This window comes from Orbicella faveolata, unplaced genomic scaffold (assembly GCF_042242905.1).
Source record: "Orbicella faveolata isolate gen_17 unplaced genomic scaffold, um_ofav_v1 contig_14, whole genome shotgun sequence".
NCBI lineage: Eukaryota > Metazoa > Cnidaria > Anthozoa > Scleractinia > Merulinidae > Orbicella > Orbicella faveolata.
Genome location: NW_028301541.1, coordinates 1,185,132 through 1,208,271, shown reverse-complemented (window position 1 = coordinate 1,208,271; position 23,140 = coordinate 1,185,132). Strand labels below are relative to the sequence as shown.

At 38.1% G+C, this 23,140-nt stretch overlaps 2 protein-coding genes across 2 annotated transcripts; both read right to left on the bottom strand.

Moving 5' to 3' along the window:
- Positions 1 to 3,623: 3,623 nt before the first annotated feature.
- Positions 3,624 to 9,823, bottom strand: LOC110069467 (uncharacterized). Its single transcript, XM_089286153.1, has 7 exons — positions 9,731 to 9,823; positions 8,917 to 9,254; positions 8,042 to 8,330; positions 7,080 to 7,215; positions 5,720 to 5,834; positions 5,136 to 5,223; positions 3,624 to 3,720 (listed from the first exon to the last, which is right to left on the bottom strand). The coding sequence occupies exons 2-7, from the start codon at positions 9,145 to 9,147 to the stop codon at positions 3,689 to 3,691; spliced, it is 891 nt and encodes a 296-aa protein (XP_089142279.1). The 5' UTR covers positions 9,148 to 9,254; positions 9,731 to 9,823; the 3' UTR covers positions 3,624 to 3,688.
- Positions 9,824 to 11,373: 1,550 nt separating this feature from the next.
- On the bottom strand, positions 11,374 to 19,222 carry LOC149113581 (uncharacterized). The gene is made up of 4 exons (XM_089286155.1): positions 19,090 to 19,222; positions 17,551 to 17,653; positions 17,019 to 17,100; positions 11,374 to 11,455 (listed from the first exon to the last, which is right to left on the bottom strand). Exons 1-4 carry the CDS (start codon positions 19,170 to 19,172, stop codon positions 11,391 to 11,393), a joined length of 333 nt encoding a protein of 110 aa, XP_089142281.1. The 5' UTR covers positions 19,173 to 19,222; the 3' UTR covers positions 11,374 to 11,390.
- Positions 19,223 to 23,140: the final 3,918 nt, after the last annotated feature.

Genomic DNA, 23,140 nt, shown 5'->3' with positions numbered 1-23,140 from the left:
GTCACTGTTGGCTCTATCCAAATCCCTGACACCGCACCCACGTTACGATCAACGAAACTGGCTTTGATGACAAGTTTGTCTCTAAGGGGAATAAATAATCGGCAATGGTTCGAAAATTACTGTTTTGCAAAAATGAAATTTCAATGAAAGTTGCAATTTCAGAGAAAATGCCAATTGTAATTGACATTTTCTCTTGGAACGATTGGTTCTCTCCTGAACGGAAAGCGGTGGAAAAATACCACATGATTGAGTTAAAGTAACATAGCAGCATGTTTCCCTCTACTGTTTTTATCCTGGATAAGTAAGATAGGTAAATAAAGTCTCCATTCTAGCTCAACAGCCCTCGAGACAGGCGCGTAATTATCTTCTGTTTTCGTAGCATGAAGGGACTAGGAGTATTTCCACCCCTACTGGATGGGTTGCAAGACCATTTCAGGGTTACCCTTATTACATGTATTTTCTCGCACTGTTTGAAAGGAAGCTTAAAACGAACCGGAATCGAATTTTCTTCGCGCGGCTTAAATTCGCGATCACAACCTTAAGAGTTATCATTACTTTCGGAATACTCGTTACAAACTCATTTGGTTTTGAGCTTTCTATTCATTTTAAATTTAAAGAAACTAGGCTGCATCAATTCAAGGATGTTATCCTGTAAAACGTGCGACGATCACCCCAGGGACAGATTCAGGGGGGGGGGGGGAGTGTATTACGGGCCTAGCCATCCCCTCTTTGGAGGAGCAAAAAATAAGAAAAAGTATTATAAATTGAAAATTGTGAACATTATGGAAGAAATAAAGGCAAACTCTCTAGACAGGTACCTCATCGTAATTTCTACTTTGAGGCATTCAGTGCTAGTATTGCTGGTGTAACAGTTTTACAGTAGGTTTCAATTCTCAATTTGCCACATTTGCCTAAGGTACAAGCCACCTCCTAGGAAAAATCCTGCATTCGCCCCTGCGCACTCGCCATTTTTGCATAGGAATCCCCGCCCCTGCCCTGCTCGTCAGCTCAGCTGAATACAGAAAATACACTTCTCAAACTCATTGCCAATTTAGTAAGGTTTAACAAAGAAAACCACAACCGTGGCGGCGTTTGGGCATCTGATCCTAATAAGCACAGACTTTAACGATTTTATTTCCCCGTTTCCTCTTTAATTTAAAGAAGATCTATGGTGTTTTACCTCATTTCTGAACACCTGAAGTTTGTCAAAAATACTTCCCTGTGCGCCATATTTTCAACTCTCTTGTCGGTGTTTGGAAATGTGGTAAAACTCAGTCTCTAGTGTCTGATATATTACATACCCTATAGATTCTGTTGTTGGCGTAGTCTTAGGATCAACCAAGATGTGTTCGCCAGTTCGCTCGAACACCCATCCATGAATAATAACTTTCAGTCTGTACACATCTTTAATGTCGGTGTTCGGCGTGTAAATTTCTACGGAGTAGGTGGCAGTCGAGATAACCAAATGATTATTCAATGAGTATGAAATGAGACTAGACAGCTCCACCTACATCTCTCCAATTTGCTATTTGCATTTTCTTTTCTCTTAAGTGAGATATACATTTTTGCCGATGATTGAAGCTTTCTGAAGAGCATTGATTTCCCGTCCAAGACCACCCGACAAAATCTGGATAAAAACGGATAAAAACGTTGAAAATTGACTCAAAATCTCAACGCAACTCTTGACAAATTGTAATTGAAAGAGGAACTGACCATGAAACAAGGAAATCATATCCGCAGGGAAGCACTGGGCTTTGTCACTATGTTATGTTCATCAGGAAAACGGGGATTGAATTTCTGCAAACGAAATCATTCAAATCAAACCTAATTGATGGCGTCGAACGCGCTCTAATAATCTTTGATTTCTACCAGTATATTTATCTATCAGGAGCCATAATCGGGGACGGAGACCGTAAGCGCGCGCTATTTCTAGTATTGGGGTTGTCCTTATGATATGGGACAATAATTCTATTTTTAGAACAAATTGCGCCAGCATGTGCGGCACACGCGCGTACAGGCTGCGAGGATTTTTGCGGATGTAGCGCGGGGAAATGGCGTCCGAAATTTCCGAAATGTTTGATGCTTTTGGCCCACAACTCAATAAGTTCATGTCTGTTGGAATTTTACTTCAGTATTTTCGTCGTAAACTGCCCCAGTTTGAGTGAAGTAAGACAATGTCTAATTTAGTTATGTGCCGCTTTATATCACGGACTAAGTTGTGTTCCGCTGCTTCTTTTACAAGAGCTCCACATTACTCCACTCTAAGTTTCACATATAATGAAGATTAACAGCTCTTTCGTAACACGGCAAAAATCCAGTTAGATATGTTTGGATATGGCAGCGTTTCAGGACTTCAAAGTTTCCCTCTTCTTGCCACACGCTAGCGAGGATTTCACCAGTGTCTATCTTGACCGAAAAGTAAAAAAAAAAAATAGTAATTGCAAGTTTGAGTTTGGCCTGAATCGTAAGCAACGCTCGATGTTTTATAAAGGCCCAATAAGTGACAATTAAGTTTATGTCTGTAGATGCTGCTCAGTTTTGTGTTTGTGTAAAAATCCAATAAATTTTCTGTTGTCGATGAATAACAGCGCCCGCCGATGCTTGTTTTGTACAGTCAGTAAAATTAAACATGACAAATTGGACTTCCGCACTTTCGTGTGAAAACGTAGATCGAACTCATATAATATCTCTAGTTTTTAAATATGTTTAAGGTTGATAAATGTTTGAGAACATATTAAAACCTTAGCTGAAAATATGTGAATACAGCAGAAATAATCAGCAAAGTTACGATGACGCTTTCTTAAATCAACTCGAATAACGATTTCGATTTTGTTGGTTGGGTTAATTATCAAAACTCCTTGTCTATTTTATTTTCGCAGTGCAAAATTTCACTATGTTAAAGAAACACACATGATGTTAGTAGCCTTTTGGTGTTGGTGCAAATTGTTGCAGCATCTCAATACAAAAGACAGTGAAAGAAATCTTTGTCAAGATTTGTTGACAATTGAAAACACCGATTTGAATGCGCACGCGCTACACTATGCAAATGAGCTACTTGTACGCGTCAGACTTTCCTCTCATAAAACTTTTGCAAACTCGCCAAACAAACAGAAACAATAAGAAACTATCAAAAACAGGGTTTGGTTATGATTAAGCATTGTTTGGGAAACTCACAAATTAACCCAATACCAGAGTTAACAGTTTTCTTACATAACTTTTCTTTACAGAACAAACGCAAAATCTTACTCGTAGAACTAGCGCGAGCAGATATTATTCATTCACAGCGCGAAAAGTCTTGTTTTCGACCCTGAAAAACTCACCTTTTCCACTAGCTCAGAGCATAAAACTACATATAAGAGCCCTTGGTTCTTATTTCCTGCCCTATTCCTATTCCCTGCCATCGCTGTGGCAAATCTGCAAGAGAATCTTGCAACCCTCACCATTTGATCACGCAACGTGACAACATCCACGCGAGAGCCCCCGACATGTGCGTGGATCCGCGCGGATATATGACGTCAGGATGGCGCAATTTGTTCCAAAAATAGAAAAATTGTCCCATATCATAGGTGCGCACGATTCCCAAGACTTACGGTCTCCGTCCCCGATTATGGCTCCTGTATCTATTTATTTATTTTTTTTTGCAGTTTCTTCATCGCAATTTGTACTTATTTGCTGCTTCATCCTCATTCTATTTACCGTAAGGTCGAAGCCATGCTGCAGCTGCAAAAAGAAAAACAAAATCAATATATTTAACCGGCTATAGGTTTTTTTTCTTATTCACAGTTTAACATTCTAATACCCAGATGCTACTATTATTAGTCCGTCCGTTAAAGAGATCATGATACCGGAGAATTATTCTCCCATACATAGCCTACTTCAATAATATTTTTTTAATTAAAAAATCTTTTTAAAGACGACGGCGCTTTTAAAGGAAAACGTGTGATTGGTTAAACGGCATTGCGTATTAGTACCGATCATGATAGCATCTGGTTTCTTCGCCTGACGTTTTACCACGAGTTAGTTGATAAAAGATAAATTGAAAGGTCTGGAGTTGCCAAGAGCTGCGAGGTCAGATAAAACAAGTACCATGAGTTATGAAGATATTAATTTATTTCAAAAAATAAAAAGTATTAAAAACGTGAAATATGATTTGATGAACGGTCTCCTCCATTTTCAGCTAGATTTAAGCTAGAGTTTGTAAGCTGCATGCAGAAGCTTCCAATTTATACTAGAATTGGGCGTGCACAACAAGCAGACTTTGTAACGAAAAAAAATTACGACAGCTCAGTTTTTTATTTCTGTTGTTTTGGTGTTCTATCTTTTTTTATTCCATGTCCTTTTGCGGTTTTATTGGTCTTCTATTATGTGGCTGTGCCTCACAAGGACTGGGAACTACCGAATTCACGAATTTGATTGGCTGGAACCGTTTTTGACCGCTGTCTAGACTTTCCCATCTAGACCGGTTACATTTTGCGGCGAAAAAGTTGCAAACTAAAACACAAAAATATTGACGATTTATTCTAAAAATATTTATTTAAAAATATGCCAAAAAGCCTGATGAGAAAAAACGTAAAGAAGACGAGCAAACTTTGGCAGATTTAAGTTCCGCTCATCGCTGTTCGTAAGCAAAATGTCAGTATTAGTCTTAATATGTCAATCTTTCGTTAGATTTTCACAGTGCAAATTCGTAAGTTTATCACCCGTAACTCTATCTCAATACATCTTTTTGTACTCCTTTGGGTTCCTTTGAAATGATTTTTCCTACGCTATTAAGGAAAACACCTTCTGCCCAGCGCACAGTTATCGTCGAGCTTAGCCGCTTCGACTGCTATAGTGGAATGCCGATTTTTCGAACCTCCAATGGAAAAGAAAACTGCTTTGAAAAAATAGGGTTGTTCGAGAAATCGAGGGAAAAACTACAATGTTCGACTGAGGCAGGGGGGGGGGGGGGGTAGGGAATGAGTTTTGGGCCGAGTTAACAGGAGGTTCGAAAAATAGAAGTTTCGAGAAATCGGGATTCCATCGCAGTTAAATTATAGTAAAACCTATCTAGGTGGAAGTGTACCCATGGCCATTAGAAATTTGAAACACAAACTATTTTCCAGTTGTTACAAGAGATTTGCGTTAGGACTTACCAGAATACCAAACGCCTTTTTTCGGCCATCGTGGAATCACTTGTCTGAAGAATGCAGTTACCGTTTCTCCTCCCTTAATAACCTTGGTCTGATACACAAACAACACAAATAGTCTAAAGTTACTTGTGTTAGGCATATGGGCAAGGCAACATTAATGACAAGCTTTGGTTTAAGGGCAGGGAGGTGGGGTGGCCTCATGGTTAGTGCGCTCGTCTCCGGATTGAGCGGTCCGGGTTCCAACCCTGGCCGGGGACATTGCGTCTTGTTCTTAGGCAAGTCACTTTACTCTCACAGTGCCTCTCCTTACCCAGATGTATAAATGAGTATCGGCGAACTTAATGCTGGGGGAAACCCTGTGATGGGCTATCATCCCATCCAAGGGGGAGTAGAAATTCTCTTAGTCGTTTCATGGTCCAGAAACCGGGAAAAGTTCCGGCCTGATGGGCCACTTGGGTCGTATGCAGACTTTACCTTTATCTTTTGGTTGAAGGCTTCCCATTATTTATGTTACTTATGCTGGAAATACCAGGTCTAAAACTGCGCAACTTTATGTAAAACTTTTGCAGAAAATATTATTGCTGTACCTCGTTTAGGTACCAGCAGGAAGCATTGTCTCGGGTCCTGCTTGCTTTTATGTCAATCCTCTTCACAGTGCCCACATCAAGATCATAGAACTCTGATGCAATCACGTGTAGGTTGCTTAAAAAATAACACAATTGACGATCGATCTCAAATAAGTCATGGCTATTCTAAAATTTAAACTAAAAAATTATTCTGTCTGCACGAAGTTCAGGGAACTTCCACATATCTCATTTGAAGGCATTCTTTGTTGAACAGGTCCAAGTTATACAGAGCTGAAACACGGTAACCATTTTTGGGTCTGAGATAGGGAATACAAAATCACATGCTTTGGTTTGACTAAAGGTAAGGGTTTCAACAAACGCACTGCACACCCCCACCTAAGAATTGAGGAGTTCCACCCGGTTTTGTCTGTACGTGGAAAAATTAGTCCTCTCCGGAGAGATAAGCGGTGGCTAAATAGTGATCTGAGGGAAAGGCTGGTAGCAGCGAGTGTCCACTTACTCTTATCTGGAATTTGGTCTCAGCCAAAAGTTGTAAACATTTTACCGCCCGGCATTCCGTGAGAACTAGCTAACCCATAGAAAATTGACAGGGGTGAGTATTCGAAATACCTGAAATAGCTGTGTTCACACTAGGCCGAAACATGATTAGTCTGATCGCAAATGAAACATGTTTCGTTGTGAAAAGTGTTCACATCAGGCAGTGCATTGCGCGAATCATGATTGAAACATGATTATTCTGAGCATGATTAAAACAACTTCGCGAGCTAGTTTCAATCATAATCAAACCAAACACGTTCAAACTTGCGGATGGATGCGGAGAGGAGGCGAGTGTCCCAAAGAACCAAAACCGGGGCTATTATGAGGCCAAATGTCTAGTTGAAATATGACCGATGAAGAAATACAACGGCAATTATCGGCGATGGGTAGAAAGCAGAATATTTGGGAGAACATTGTGGCAAAACTTAATGAAGTGTAAAAAATTTATGCGAGTACTATGAAACAGCATAAATTATACAGCCATGCATGAAACGTGCTTGAAACCGACATCTGATGTGAACAATGTATTAACACTAATCATGTTTCCGCTTTAATGTGAACACAGCTTAATCGAACTCTCGTACGGAATCATGTTTTATGAGGCCATCCCTAAAGTGTATCAATTCTTTACTGCAAGTCAATGCAAGCAATTTTTTTTTTTACAATTTTATACCCTTAACGTTGCTATAATGATTTTAGCACTAGTCTATAGATAAACAAGAAAATTACTAAGTGACTGAAAGCCACGAATATTACCCACGAAAAGGTATGGCAATGTCCCCAGACCTTAAACTTGGCTGGACAAAAAAAGAACACATCATACTGTTCTGTGTCTTGTGTTGTCTCGTGCAAAACATGTTCTGTAGTTTCTGCGTTCCCTTGTCCTTCAATCCTTACGGTCAGTATGTTGTAACTCCACGCAAGTGCATCTGGGGTATAAACTTTGACGGTGTACTCAACTATTGGAATAAACAAGGTACGTATGTTTTATCAACGTATCTTTTATCTTGATATAAACAACTTGTTACTAGTCTTGCCCTCTCATTAATTATCCTTTTAAATTTTTGGCTTCAAAATACGGTTCTACGGTGTTACGTTTTATTTACTTTGGAAAAAAATTCGTTCAGAAGATCTCGGTTTGGTAAAGGTGATATATGAACAAAGCGGGCATAGCGGTTTAAGAGGGAACGGGGGACGGGAGGGGAACAGGGAGCCGAGTAATCTCGTATAATAAGTATATAGTGTAGGTATGAATATATTTAATACTTTGTTTTAATCTTAAATTGTGCATAGCTTTGCAGCGAACGAAATGGCTGATGGCCAGCAAAGGCAAATAGGAAAGACCACGAGGCTGTATTTACCGAACACTTGTTGAATCATTCCATTTGTTTTCATAAAAAAATATATACAAGCGTAGATGCTATTCTTTAGAAACTTCCAGGAACTGCATAATGACACATTGGGCCAACTAAGAAAAACTGGGAGGCACATTCCCAAGGGGTTCCCCCATCTTGCTCCCACTCCCCCCTTCCGCCCCTCGTACTGGAAAAGAGATTACTCAAGAGGACCGTTACAATTTGCATGTCCACTCCGTAACGAGTGATAGAAAGATACAGAGTAATAGGGTTCCTTCTCAATTAAGATAGATTCTTGCCATATTAGCAAGCCAACCATTTTACGTTAATTGCTAGGAGATCTCCGATCTAGCGGCTGGTAATGGAGCCTATCTGCGATTTTGTCAAAGTATGCAGAGTGAGTTCCGTGTGAATTAAAACAAATTCTTACCAAGGCAACCGACCAATCGCTTCACGCGCAACGCAAGGAAATCTGCGATGCTGTCAAGGTTACCAGAAAAATCAGCGTTGATGGCGTCTTCTAATTCAGAGGTGATACTTTTTAACTGATGCAATCGTAGTCTAAACGCAGTCGTGGTCTCATCGTTGGGAATAAGGACACCAGCTATTTTGATGTTGTTATCGACTCTCCACATTTTGACTGTTTTCTCAAGCATGTTGGTGTCTATAAGCTCCCCATTTTGATCCACCGTGTTCCCGTCTGAGAATATGACTAAAACCTAGATGAGAATTGAAGACGACTTGTTGAATAAGAGGAAAAACAGGAACAACTTTGTGAACAACAGAATTTCGAATTTGAGACCTGCTGTCTTAAAGGTTTTTTGTTTTTTTGAAACAGTATTTAACAAAATATAATATTATCCCAAATAACCTGTTTCTTTAATATGTACTGATACCAGCTTTGATGAAAAACGGAGAAAATGCAGATAAATTCAATTCGTTGACAACACAGTTTAACCAAAACAAAAAATAGCAGTAGTTGAAATCATGGAGAAGAGCTAATTTAACCATATGGACCTTTTCCTAAAGTAATCCTTCTTGAGTTATGTTTAGATCATCCCTGGCTTCAGAAATCATAAAATTAATAATAATAATAATAATAATAATAAATAAATAAATAAAAATAATAAAAATGGCCAGTCTTATGACGCACATTTATTCATCACGAAAACATCTACGCAACCCGCGTGGTAACGCTTTCCTCGGGAAGAGTGGATACAACATCTAAAAATAGTTTGAGAGAGAGAATAAGGCTTATGTGGGGGATTAACTCTCTTCCCTTTATCTAATCTTGTTAAAGCTCACCTTTGCAGTGTCAGTTTTTCTGTCGTCAGGACGCTTGTCAAACGCTTTCGTGACCATTTCACTCAAGGCAAGGTTTAACAGGTTAAGGCCTTTTCCTCTGTGTTGATATTCGTTGTCTATGTAACTGATTGTTTCTGTGGTGTTTCCAAAACAACTTATTCGCCGCGAAGTAGCGTACGTTGCCACAGCGAAGTTGAAGTCAATTGATTCACTGCTTAGTTGAGTCAGCATTCTTTTTACCACGGTTTTAATTTTTCCAACTGTCGCTGAGGAAATACCTTGACTGTCTTGAATCAGAATAATCACATCCGCCTTGGCGTTGTCGCAAACAGGACTGTCTGTAGTTAGACATTATTCGCAGATATAGTAAGGATTCACAAGGTCTACTTCAGTCCCAGTTTTCTCACTCATTATCAGTTATGTATTTATAAATTAATGCCTTCATGTTTTTAGTTGTAATCGGTATGTTATTTCAACGGGTGTTGGATACGATGACGTGGATAGCAATCTCGGCGCTAACGTCGGTTCTCTGGGTGTACTGGCGTGGAAAGCCAGAGGGGATGAAAGGCCTTGAAACCTTCAGTGAATTAAAAACGATTTGTTTCTAACCGGAAATACTGTCAAAGAGTTTGAATTCTCAAACGAAAACGCGAACGTTTAAACATGGCAAATATGTAGCAGAATAGATTCCTGTAAATTGACGTTGATTGAACTTTTCACTCTATTGAAAGTGAAACACCAAAGTCTACAATAAAATTACAAGATGTACACGTAAATTATATCAGCTTGCCTATACAAAAAAAACACAACTTACCCTCTAACAGACCTGTTTCCTTTAGTGGATTATATTTGTTGGATGATGCTACACCTTTAAAAAGAACCGTTTTCGTATTAAAAATTTTGTATCGCTATTATTCAAGAACAGTCTTATCATGAAACACGAGGTGAAACAAGAATATACAATAGTTGTAAAAATTGCTATAGTTTTAAACAAAAATATGGGTAAATAAATTAATTGACTTATACGCCCATAGGGAGAAAATGTCACAACAAATAGCATGAAGGAGCAAATTGCGGCTCAAATGTGTCCAAATAATAATGTATTCTTAACAATTTTCCACATCATTGAAAGCCCTTTCCAGGCAATTAAAAGCCCTAAAGATTTTTATAACTATTCTGAACCAAAAAATCCAAAAACGAAAAACAAAACAAAATTGTAAATAAAAATGCTTCAAATGAAAAACACAAATTTCAAATTTATTTGAAAACAATTTGGATTTTATGTCATGATCTCAATTTTTCTCTCCGCATTTTCTTTGGTGTTGTTGTTTTCTATTTGGGAAATTACAAAAACAAATAAGTTATCAAAGGACAAACCCATTAGAAACATTGCCCATCCCACAAAAACGGCCAAGACAATTTTCATTTCTGTCCTGTGTAAAGAAAACATGGCAGGTGGTTAATGACCTTACAGCACAACTTGTCAAATCCAAATATTATTTGTTTCATTCGGGATACAAATGTCTACAAATAACACAACTTGAACGGCAGTAAAATATCGCTTTACTGGCATAAAAAAAAAAGAATTTTCAGTGATTAGAACAAGTAGCGTTGTAAGTACAAAAACTTCCACAATTAACAAAAGAGGAAATTATAGCAGTTTTTCTTAAAGCAAAATGAGAAGTTTTGAACGAATGTATTATTTACAAAATAAGAAATGGAAATATGAAAATTATATGATTAAGAACACTTTCTACAACTATCTATTTAAACTTCTACAACTACCTATTCTATATAACTACAAAGATATAACCTAGTCAGCGCCCGTTTGCAAAGACCAGTGTTCCACTCAGACTGAATTACCTCTTGGTGACTTTTTAGCGTTAAAAAAAACTTTTAGCAAGTTTCGTGTTCAAACACTGCCGTAAGCGGGATCGCGATCGTAATCGCCGATAGTAGAACTCATTACGGTATTTTGTTCTGCGAATTTTACAACTTCGACTCTCCGTTTTGATATCTCATATTTTATCATTAAAAATTGCTGCCGAAAAGCTTTACTTGAAGACCACAATTGCAAGGAAATAAATTTCACGTACTTCGAGAACTTGTTCCAATTCAGCAACTTTTTTGCATGATGTCAAACTGTACGTTGTCAATTTGTTATTGTTTCTTAAATGTTCACCGTGCTTTTAAAAATAATCGATTCATATCTTTTACCGTGTGAATTCGTGCTTGTAGCATTTTTAAAAACTTTCTGTCTGTCGATAGATTTTTACCTAAAGCTGATTCTTCTTCCCGATTTTGTTCTTTGGTAGATAAAATATTGTCATTTCCAAAGGAAAGGACAAAGGTAAAAGTGACTTGATTTAATGGAAGGTGTGTAAATATATATACCGAAAAAAGGAAATAACTAGACGAAATCAATTTGAGAAAGAATCAACTTGGGACATACCTTACGCTGAAAAGCAGAACACTCAATTTGTTTTGTGTGTTCCTCCGTTGGTGAAGTGTTCCTGAGTGTCTGGTGAGCTGCTGCAAACTAACGCCAGTTCACAGAAAATACCAATTATAAGGTGACTGCTAAACATTAAACCACCCAGACCCTTAATTTTTAATGATATGACAAGAAAAGAGATAGTTAAGGGTCAAACTTCAACCTTCAAAACGAAGCAGGCAGAAATATTTTAAAGGACCCGCATTCCGGTTCCCTGTCGTATGTTTCCTGTCCGTTCTTTGATGATGTAAGCTCTAAATGTCGGTCTTTCCATCTCTGGGAAGCTTTCCTAGGCTAACATTGTTTTCTAGGCACTGGATATGTTTGGAATTGGAATCCTCAATTTGCAATATAATTAATTATTTTGAAAGTAAATACATCAGGCACGAAATAATGCTTGATGACATTTTCAAACAGCTAAAACTAAGATGCGCGGCGAAACATTTCTACACTGGAAAAAGGAAGCAAACAAAAAGTGAAGAGAGAGTAAAATCATAGAATATATACGAAGTTAGAACATGGCATCCCAACCACCATCACAATTAAGAATTTTCCATTTAATATGAATAAACTGCACAGATTGATACAGAGTGCTGTTTGTTCGAAATATTTTGTATATCAAAGCGTATGCTTTTGAAAGATTTTTCTTTTCAGTTTAGTTTTATAGAAACAACTAACTGACGGCTTGCTTAGTCTGGCGTCCATTCTTGCGTTAACCAAAGGCGAAGTCTTATTGACCTGCCAAGAGGACAAGTACCTGCTTATGTCACGCTTACTCGGTATTTGCATTTATATGAGCCACGATCAGGGAACGTTCGAATCGGAAACTTTTAAATTGAACCGCTTGGAATAGGAAGAACAATTGTTTCTGCAATTTCGTATTTATTTGATTGTGAGCAATTTGAATTAAAGTGTTTTCACTTGAAGATGTTTAATAAATAAACGATCTCTCCCTAACATACTGCTCTCTTTACTCTGCTTTCTTCACTAAATAGTTTGTCGTGCTGCAGGCAGCGTGACAAGACACAAACCTAGCCAAGCATTAACTGTGCAAAACCTGTCAACGATTATGTCACCTATAACAATATTCCTTGAGGAGCTAAGAAAGCGGCATAAACTTGTGCACCCTCAGTAAGGTTAGAACACTGATTCGCTTGGTACATTTTCAGTCTGAAAGTCAGGAAACAAAGTAAAATCTTCAAACGCAAGTCACAGGTGTATCGTCTTAGTATTCGAATTATTGGATTTTCTTGTGTTTTCTACTTTTAATTTGTTAACACTATTATTCAACCTGGATTGTACTTGAAAGTCAGCAAATATATGTAGACATTTTTTAACCTAATTGTAACTTTGTCTTTTTCAGCTTGAAGATGGAGTCAGTGGTGGTTTTCAAGTTCATTGTGACGTTCTTTCTTGTTTTGCGTCTGTCAAAAAGTTGGAACTCTCGAATTGATCTTTATTGATTTTATAGTTAGAGAGAATTTCGTTAGCTTAGAGTTCAGTTATCCGCACAAATGAAACTGTTGCAGTCGATGCAGCCAGGGGTGGAAGCGGTATTGTCGTCCATTACATGAATCCAATTTGAGTATAGAGTTTGAGTTAAAACGTCGAATTTATACTTAAAAGCCAAAGTGAACCAAACTTATCAGTGACACAAGCGAGAAACTAATTAGCCGGGAGACCATGCCAACAGAATTAACCAAAGCTTGTCTAAAAAGACGGCAGGTTAATACTGCTTGCCAAGCCCGTTTTCAGCAAGCTCTTGCAAGCTTTTTTTTTCTCAAGACAAGCTTTTTATTTCAAAGCAACGTTTATGATGTTTAACGTACTGGTTCGGGGCGTCTTCACCTACTGATAAATTCTTTGCCCACTGTCCGCTGGTACTGATAATTCTGAGAAGAACAGGGCGCCAAGAGAAAATCTGCTGGACATTTCAACAACTTATTCACATAAACGCTGCAATGTGCTACACATTGGCTGGAATAAATGAAAAAGTCCAATTTTAACGAGAGAGTGGGCCTTTGAGCCTTTCGTCTACCATGAACAAAGTGAGAAAAGTATTTTCTCACTTGAAAACTCGATCTTTTAGGTTTTTTATCTCTTTAATGATATTTCTTGCAATCAATTTAATTGCTTTCTTTTCGTTTTTTCGATATTTACTTTTTCTTAGTTAGGTCACACGATATGTTACAAGCGCCCTTGAATCGTTGAGAAAGGGCGCTATAGAAATACACTGTTATTATTATTATTATTACTATTGATATTATCATAAAAAATATATCATGAAATTTTATTCTTCAGTAAAACTTTACGTGATAATTATTCACAGTACAAAAGTATTTACAATAACAATTCTAATAAAGTCATTAAACAAGGAGGCAAAATATAGTTTACAGAAACTGTTGAAATTGAGAAGAGTTGAAAATCGGAATGACTTGTTTAAGGAGCATATCATATGGAGCCTTCATCTCCTAATTGGGAGGTTGCTACAGCGTTTTCACACCTTGGGCTATTTTTAAAAACTATTTTCTAATGGTCCGCATTAAACCTGGCTTCCGCTGACCGATATGAAAGCTTGTATCCTGAATTTGAGACGTCTCTGACGTCTCCTTGTTGATGTGCCTCGATGTGCCGCCAGTTCCTCTCTTTCGTATTTCTTCTTGCCTTTCACATTTTTCCCCTGTAATGTTACTATGATTCAATAGGACCTCTCGCTCATTACTTGCAGACTTGATCGTTTTGCTTTATATCAGCTTAGTTGTACAATGCTTATCTTGTTTTGATTCGAGAATTCTAACTATAGTAAATAGTTTGCATCCAGGAGTATCAGTAGTTCGTATAGTGTGATCGTCCGGGTGAGGGTAGTTCTGAAAAGAACTGTTGTTGGTGACTGTTTCGACAACCTGAGCGGAAGTCATCTTCAAAGTCAAGTGAATAGTGTTTGTCAGTCGATGATGTTAGAAGTCTGGTTCGTTGAACTTGATTGGTCAGTTTAGCCGTGATGGTATTGGCTGAGAGACTCGTGTAAAGTTTGTCATCAGTCATTGGTGGATTTCGATCCGTCTATTGTTAGTCAAATTGGTCGGTTTTCGGTCCGTGTATTGTTAAGTCGGTCTGTTAGAGGTCCGTTTGTCGGTTTTGTTTCCGTCATAGATAAGTCGTTTGTAAGCTAAGGCACCGTAGTTGTTGACATCTGTTAAGAGGCGTTTGTTCTAGATTAATGTACCAGCTTTCCAGAGTCAGTCGTTGAAAATAGTTTGTATTGTAGGTTAAGCACTGAGCAGAGTCCAAGTCAATGCTGTGGTTTGTCAGTTGATGACGTACAGCAATGTGATTGTTGGCATCACCATTTTTCGTGGCTCGTTTGCGTTCAGTCAGTCTCGTTTCAAGGTTTCTGCCAGTCTCACCAATGTAGGAAGCCTGGCAGTCGGATCATTTGATCTTGTAAACTGCTCCCTGTTTGTTGTTAGGTTCGTCCCTGTCTTTCACGTTGATCAGTAAGTGTCGTAACGTAGTTTTAGGTTTGTGGGCTACACGAATGTTGTAGGGCTGTAGGATCCGTGAGATGGTCTCAGAAGTGCCCTTAATGTAAGGTATACTCACTCTAGTAACAGGTGTTGGGTACAAATATCTAGAAATAACTTTAATGAGACTATCCGGGGAGATTACCCCGTATCCTCTCTCGTGGGGGGTCATTTTTAGTAACCATCTCCATTCCCCGGGTTTACTATTCTAATGATAGACGCAGCAAGAAATTGAGACACCTTTTCACCTTTTCTGATGCCATCTTGTTTGGGGGGCGAACATGGAAAAAGCGAAATGAATAAAAATAAACAAAAGAGTTTTGATTTCTGTGTTTATTTGTTTTCTCCTTGGCCAAGAAGAAAGTAGCCTGCGAACGCAGACGTATTTCCGGCTGTCGCTTGTCTCCGCCGAAAATAACGTCTGCGAACCCGAGCCAGGAAACGATTTCTGTGACGTAATGACTTTTGTTTCTCCTTGGCCAATCAGATTCCATGATAACATGAAACTCGAGTGCTCCTCGCAGCGAATACCTCGCGCAGTAGTTCTGGGGCTAATTGAGCTAAACTGTGATTGGCTTAAAATTCCTACGTCAGAGAAATAGTTTCCTGGCTCGGGTTCGAAGACGTTATTTTTCGGCGGAGACTAGCGACAGCGGGAAATACGTCCGCGTTCGCAGGCTAAGGAGAAAGCGGTGTACGTGTCAAAATTTTGCCATGGAAGAAAAGATCAAGCATTCTATCGACACCAACGTCTGGTCCTGTTTTTCCTTTCAAATTTCCATGTATATGTTGAATGAAAAGATATTAGTTTTATTGATATCTCAGACGGTGAACGAGGGAGTTGTTTATTTTGTTCTCGCTAGTGTTCAGAGTTCTCCAGTTCTCGCATAGTTCTGCCGTATAGGGAATCATGCGCTTACCAGTACAATAGAACATAGGTTTGGCAACTCTATTGACCAATCAGAACGTTCTTAGTATCTCAGTTATTTTATAAAGGTAAATTACTATAAACAACTTTTACTTTTATGGCAAAAAGGGCAAAAATTTAATAGTCCAACAATTCATTCTTTCAAGTACTACCATTTATTCTTTATTTTTAACTCTTTCCTTTCATGACAACTTATGCGCATGCTTTTTTAAGCTTTGTTCCTATTCCCCTGGCGTTTTCCCACGCTTTGGATTAGGTTCCCTGCTCCTTCAGTATTACTGCAAAACGAAATGCGAAACCATTTTATTTAACTGAAAGTTTAATAAGAGCTTTTTATCTTGTTGCGAAATTTAATCAATTTAAGCATTACATAGCCATCGTTCTCAAAACTATTACTAGCCCGAAACCGATTAATTTATTGATTAACATTATCTTTAACATTGTCTTACAAGGTAGTTGGGATTTTTTGCAAGTTTCTTTCTAATCATGATTTCAAATATTTGTTTGCTCATTTCAGTGTCCTCAACTAGTCGGCATGCGCAGTGCCAAACTCTTACACACTGAATAAAGCGAGGCACTTAGATCTGAATGATTTAACTTTATTTGCGATTTTAGGTTTTTATCTAAGTATCTGAAGTATGTACATATTACATTTTTTTTATCTCCCCCCATTTTTGTAACCTTGCAGTGATGGGTATGTCCCTTTACAGGACCCCACTTATTATGTAGATGTGATTTATTTATTTATTCACTATTTAATCATTTATTCATTTATTATTTATTTAGTTGAAAATTACAAACCCAATGCTCAGTGGAGATCACAAGGAAAAATAAGACTTGAATCAAGAGAGATCAACAATCCCACTTTCAAATTACTATCGTTAATAATTGATTTTGTTGCTGGCTGAGAGGCAACAGTCCCATATTGGCTGAATATAAACCCGCTCCATTTAACAGCTTGAATCGAGCAAGCCAACATGAAAAGGATTCTCCCTAAGACAGAGTTCTAAACTTCAATTAAAGTTTTAAGAAGTTCTTCTGGGCTAGAGATAAAACTTCTGCAAGAAGAACAAGTTTTAAAAGGAAAACATGGCCATTACAATTCAAAAACAATAAATATTTTCTAGAGCGGCAAGGTTTTTGTATCAAGACTTACCATATTTCCAGGAGACATCCCATGCTCCAATCTTTACTTTGGACATTGCAGTAAACGTTTCCCCTTCCTTTGTTACCTTTATCTGATACACAAACAAAAGAATACTTAAAAGGAGCTACGACATGGTTTGTGCATGTTGAAAAGGTCGGAAAAATTTAGCCTAAATTTTTCAAGTTCGTCGTTTCTAATCCGAATCAATCTTCTCCATCCTTCAACCATCCTTGTTCCTTTATGGCTTATCGTTGTCTCTTTGTTGTTTCCCATCATAGTTTACTACTATTTTCAGGTTTCCTTCAATTTGGAAGTCATTTTGTACGTGACTAAAACAACTCAAAATACAGTGACTGATATTCTTCACTGAGAATCACTTTTACAGTGTGGAATCACCGTTTGGAATAAATAGAACAAAGCATCTCCCGAAAATGCAGACCTGATGTTTCTGTTACCGCTACTACAGGTACCTGTGTCTATACTTCTTAAAACGACGTCTCTAGAAAAAAAAAAGACTTTCACCGGGATAATATAACAGTACCTTTTCAAGGGCCCAATCAGCTATCACTGTTGCCTCTATCAAAATCCCTTTCACCGGACCCACGTTACGATCAACGAAACTGGCTTTGATGACAAGTTGGTCTCTAAGGAGAATAAATAATCGGCAATGGTTAGAAAAATACTGTTTTGCAAAAATCAAATTTCAGTGAAAGTTGTAATTGCAGAGAAAATGTCAATTTTATTAGTTCTCTCCAGAACGGAAATCGGTAGAAAAATACCACATGATTGAGTTAAGGGAATAATTATAGCAGCATGTTTCTACCTGCTGTTTTTATCCTGGATAAGTAAGATAGGTAAATAAAGTCTTCATTCTAGCTCAATATCTCTTGAGACAGGCGCGTAATTATCTTCTGTTTTCGTAGCATGAAGGGACTAGGAGTATTTCCACCCCTACTGGATGGGTTGCACGTTCATTTCAGGGTTACCCTTATTACATGGATTTCGTCGTAGTGTTTGAAAGGAAGCCTAAAACGAACCGGGATCGCGTTTTGTTGGCGCGGCTTAAATTCGCGATCACAACCCTGAGAAGTATCATTACGTTCGGAATACTCGTTACAAACTCGTTTGGTTTTGAGCTTTCCACTCATTTCAAATTTAAAGAAACTAGGCTCCATCAAACCAAGGATGTTATCCAGTAAAACGCGCCACGATCACCCCAGGGGCAGATTCGGGGGGGGGGGGGGAATTGGTTTAGGGACCTAGTCATCCCCTCTTTGAGAAGCAAAAAATAAGAAAAATTATTATAAATTGAAAATTGTGAATATTATGGAAGAAATAAAGGCAAACTCTCTGGACAGGCACCTCATCATTATTCGTTAATATAAATAGTTGGTAAGTATTTTGGGTGTATTAGTATTTTCCTCTTAAGTAGTCTTATTAGTAATAGTATTCCTCGTTTTTTTTTTTTTTCCATCTGTACTCACGTTAGTTTATTTAGTTTTTCTTTCTTTTATCTGCAAATGTAATTTCAATTGTTATTGTCACTCTTATTTGTAAACTTATATAAATATCAATAAAATACCAAAAAAAAAAAAAAACCTCATCGTAATTTCTACTTTGAGGCATTCAGTGCTAGTATTGCTGGTGTAACAGTTTTCCAGTAGATTCCAATTCTCAATTTGCCACATTTGCCTGAGGTACAAGCCACCTCCTTGGAAAAATCCTGCATTCGCCCCTGCGCACTCGTCACTTTTGTATCGGAATCCCCCCCTCCCTGCTCGTCAGCTCAACTGAATACAGAAAATACACTTCTCAAACTCATTACTAATTTAGTAACGTTTAACAAAGAAAACCACAACCGTGGCGGCGTTCGGGCATCTGATCCTAATGAGCACAGATTTTAACGATTTTATTTCCCCCGTTTCCTCTTTAATTTAAAGAAGATCTATGGTGTTTTACCTCATTTCTGAACACCTGAAGTTTGTCAAAAATACTTCCCTGTGCGCCATATTTTCAACTCTCTTGTCGGTGTTTGGAAATGTGGTAAAACACAGTCTCTAGTGTCTGATATATTACATACCCTCTAGATTCTGTTGTTGGCGTAGTCTTAGGATCGACCAAGATGTGTTCTCCAGTTCGCTCGTCCACCGTTCCGTCAATCATAACTTTCAAACTGTAAACCTTTTTAATGTCGGTGATCGGCGTGTAAATTTCTACGGAGTAGGTAACTGTCGAGAAATGAAAGTATGAAATGAAGCTAGACAGCTCCACCTACATCTCTCCGATTTGCTATTTGTATTTTCTTTTCTCTTAAGTGAGATATACATTTTTTTCGATAATTGAAGTTTTCTGAAGAGCACTGATTTCCCGTCCAAGGCCACCCGACAAAATCCGGAGCAAATTGAAGGGATAAAAGAAGTTAACGCGACATATCAACGCAACTCCTGACAAATCGTAATTTATAGGGGACCTAACCATGAAACAAGGAAATCATATCCGCAGGGAAGTACTGGGCTTTGTCGCTATGTTATGTTCATCAGGAAAACGGGGACTGAATTTCTTCAAACGAAATCATTCAAATCAAACCTAATTAATGGCGTCGAACGCGCTCTAATAATCTCTGATTTCTACCAGTATATTTATTTATTTTTTGCAGTTTCTTCCATCGGAATTTGTACTTTTCTGCTGATTCATTCTCATTCTACTTACCGTAAGGTCGAAGCCATGCTCTAGCTGCAAAAAGAAAAACACAAAATCATTATATTTAACCGACTCAAATATAAGCCTACTGAATAAAAAGTTTTTTGCGCCAGGTTAGGAACACGTGGAAAAAGTAGATCATTGCAAGGGCTATTAGAACGCACAAAGAAAAATTGGGGTAGCCACGCATTTGTTCGAGATAATTAGCTTTGAATCTCAACAAAAAGGATGACATCAGCATTTTTTCTGAAAAAGAAGGAAAGGATATTTCTTCACAGATTTCCTTAGAATTCGCCTTTACATACAGGAAAGTAAAACATTTATAAAGATCTTAAAACTACATGGTAAATGATAACATAAAAACCATTTTTGGTATGTTTTTAGCGTCTCTTACAGCCTTCCTCTGGTTCAGCTAAAATACAGTCTAAATACCTTTTGCTCACAACCAGAACTGAACTAATCACTTGTTGAACAGGCTTGCCATTTCCATTTCATAACATAAAATGTAGGGGTAACCACACGTTATTTAAAGTTATTGATCTTTTTTTGAAAACTTTTACGGTGCTCGATACATTTTTTCCTGTCACCTTCCCTGTAAGGAAATCATTTGCGTATATTGCACTTGTTGTGCGCGCGCACTACGCCATCTGCAGGTGCATGTTTACAGTTGGATATCAGTATAATTTTCGACAAATAACAACTAGTTTTTAAGCTGGAATACGTTAACAGTTAGGGGTTATTAATATGCTGCTATTCTGATGTTCCTGATTTAAGTACAAGTTCATTAAACTTGATTTGGTCACAATAGGAACGGTAGGAAGATTTTGCTTTCAATTTAGTCGTGTACTTGATTGCGTCAAATATAAACCCCAGCGCCTGCGTGGCGCTTACCATGTCTTACGTAATGCGCAGAACGTGTGCGCACTACTGAATAAAAGTTGGCACCGTCCTTAAGTTGTTTTTGTTATTCATTTTTGTTGTTATTAGATTTAATTGGTAGTAGATTAGTATCTTAAAAATGTAATTAATGCAATTTTAGTCCTGATGTTTTACCCGTGTATAAAAAAAGTTAAATAATAATAATAACTAATAATAATAACATGCTAATACCCAGATGCTACTATTATTAGTCCGTCCGTTAAAGAGATCATTATCCCAGAGAATTATTCTCCCATACATAGCCTACTTCAATGATATTTTTTTCAGTAAAAAATCTTTTTAAAGACGACGGCGCTTTTTAAGAAAAACTTGTGATTGGCTAAACGGAATTGCGTATTAATACCGGTCATGACAACATCAGGTTTCTTCGCTTGTCGTTTTACCACGTGTTAGTTGATAAAAGACATACTGAAAAATCTGGAGTTGCTAAGAGCTGCGAGGTCGGATGAAACAAGTACCATGAGTAATGAAGATATTAATTTATTTCAAAAATTTAACAGTATTAAAAAGGTGAAATATGACTTGATGAACGTTATCTTCCATTTTCGGCTAGAATTAAGCTAGAGTTTGTAAGCTGCATGCAGAAGCTTCCAATTTACACTAGAATTTGGCATGCACAGTAAGCAGACTTTGTAACGAGAAAACGTTACGGTAGCTCAGTCTTTTCGTTTTTATTTCTGTTGTTTTGGTTTGCCATCTTTTTTCATTCCACGTTCTTTTGTGGTTTTATTGGTCTTTTATTATATGGCTGTGTCTCACAAGGACTGGGAACTACCGAATTCATGAATTTGATTGGCTGGAGCCATTTTTGACCGCTGTCTAGATTTTCCCATCTAGGCCGGTTACATTTTGCGGTTAAAAAATTTGCAATCTAAGACACAAAAATGTTGACGATTTCTTCTAAAAATATTTATTAAAAAATGCCAAAAAGCCTGATGAGAAAAACGTAAAGACGAGTAAACTTTGGCAGATTGAAGTTCCGCTCATCACAGTTCGTAAGCAAAATGTCAGCTATTACAAGTAAAACCAGTTACGTTAAACGAATTAAGTTTTTCTTGTTTGCCACACAATAAACATCTTATAACCTTAGTTGCTCTGTATGGGAGAATCTTGACCTCGATCGTGTGTACAGACCTCACTGCGTTCGGTCTGTACTCAAGACCTCGGTCAAGATTCCCCCATACAGACCTCCTGCTCGGTTAATATGAGCTAATTACTGACATATGTGTGCGATGGAAAGTATTAGTCTTAATATGTCAATCTTTCGTCAGATTTTCATAGTGCAAATTCGTACGTTTAACACCCGTATCTCTATCTCAATACATCTTTTCGTACTCCTTTGGGTTCCTTTGAAATAATTTTTCCTACGCTACTATGGAAAACACCGTTTGTCTGGCGCGCAGTCAGTCGCTTCGACTGCTATAGTGCAATGCCGATTTTTCGAACCTCCGATGGAACGAAAACTGCTTTGAAAAAATACGGTTGTTCGAGAAATCGAGGGAAAAACTACAATGTTCGACTGAAGGGTGGGGAGGGGGGGGGGGGGGTTGGGAAATGAGTTTTGGGTCGAGTGTACAGGAGGTTCGAAAAATAGAGGTTTCGAGAAATCGGGATTCCATAGTAGTTAAATTATAGTAAATCCTATCGAAGTGGAAGTTTTAAAGTGTACACATGGACATTGGAAATTTGAACCACAAACTGTTTTCTAGTTTTTACAAGAGATTTGCGTTAGGACTTACCAGAATACCAACGGCCTCGTTCCGGATATTTTCCAATCGCTTTATTGAAGAATGCAGTTACCGTTTCTCCTCCCTTAATAACCTTCACCTGATACACAAACAACACAAATAGTCTAAAGTGACTTGTGTTAGGCATATGAGCAAGGCAACATTAATGACAAGCTTTGGTTTAAGGGCAGAGAGGTTGGGTGGCGTCATGGTTAGTGCACTCTTCTCCAGATCGAGCGGTTTGGGTTCCAACCCTGGCGGGGGACATTGCGGGGACTTTACTCTCACAGTACCTCTCTCCACCCAGATGTATAAATGGGTACCGGCCAACTTAATGCTGGGGGTAACCCTGCGATGGACTAGCATCCCATCCAAGGGGGAGTAGAAATTCTCCTAGTCGCTTCATGTTACAGAAACCGGAAAAGCTCCTGCCTGATGGGCCACTTGGGTCGTATGCAGACTTTACCTTTATCTTTTGGTTTAAGGCTTCCCATTATTTATGTTACTTGTGCTGGAAATACCAGGTCTAAAACTGCGCAACTTTATTTAAAACGTTTGCAGAAAATATTATTACTGTACCTCGTTTAGGTACCAGTAGAGACAATCCCTGTCTCCGATACTTTTTGCTTTTATGTCAATCCTCTTCACAGTGCCCACATCAAGATCATAGAACTCTGATACAATCACGTGTAGGTTGCTTAAAAAATAAAACAATCCACCTTCGATCTCAAATAAATCATCGATATTCTAAAATTTACACTAAGT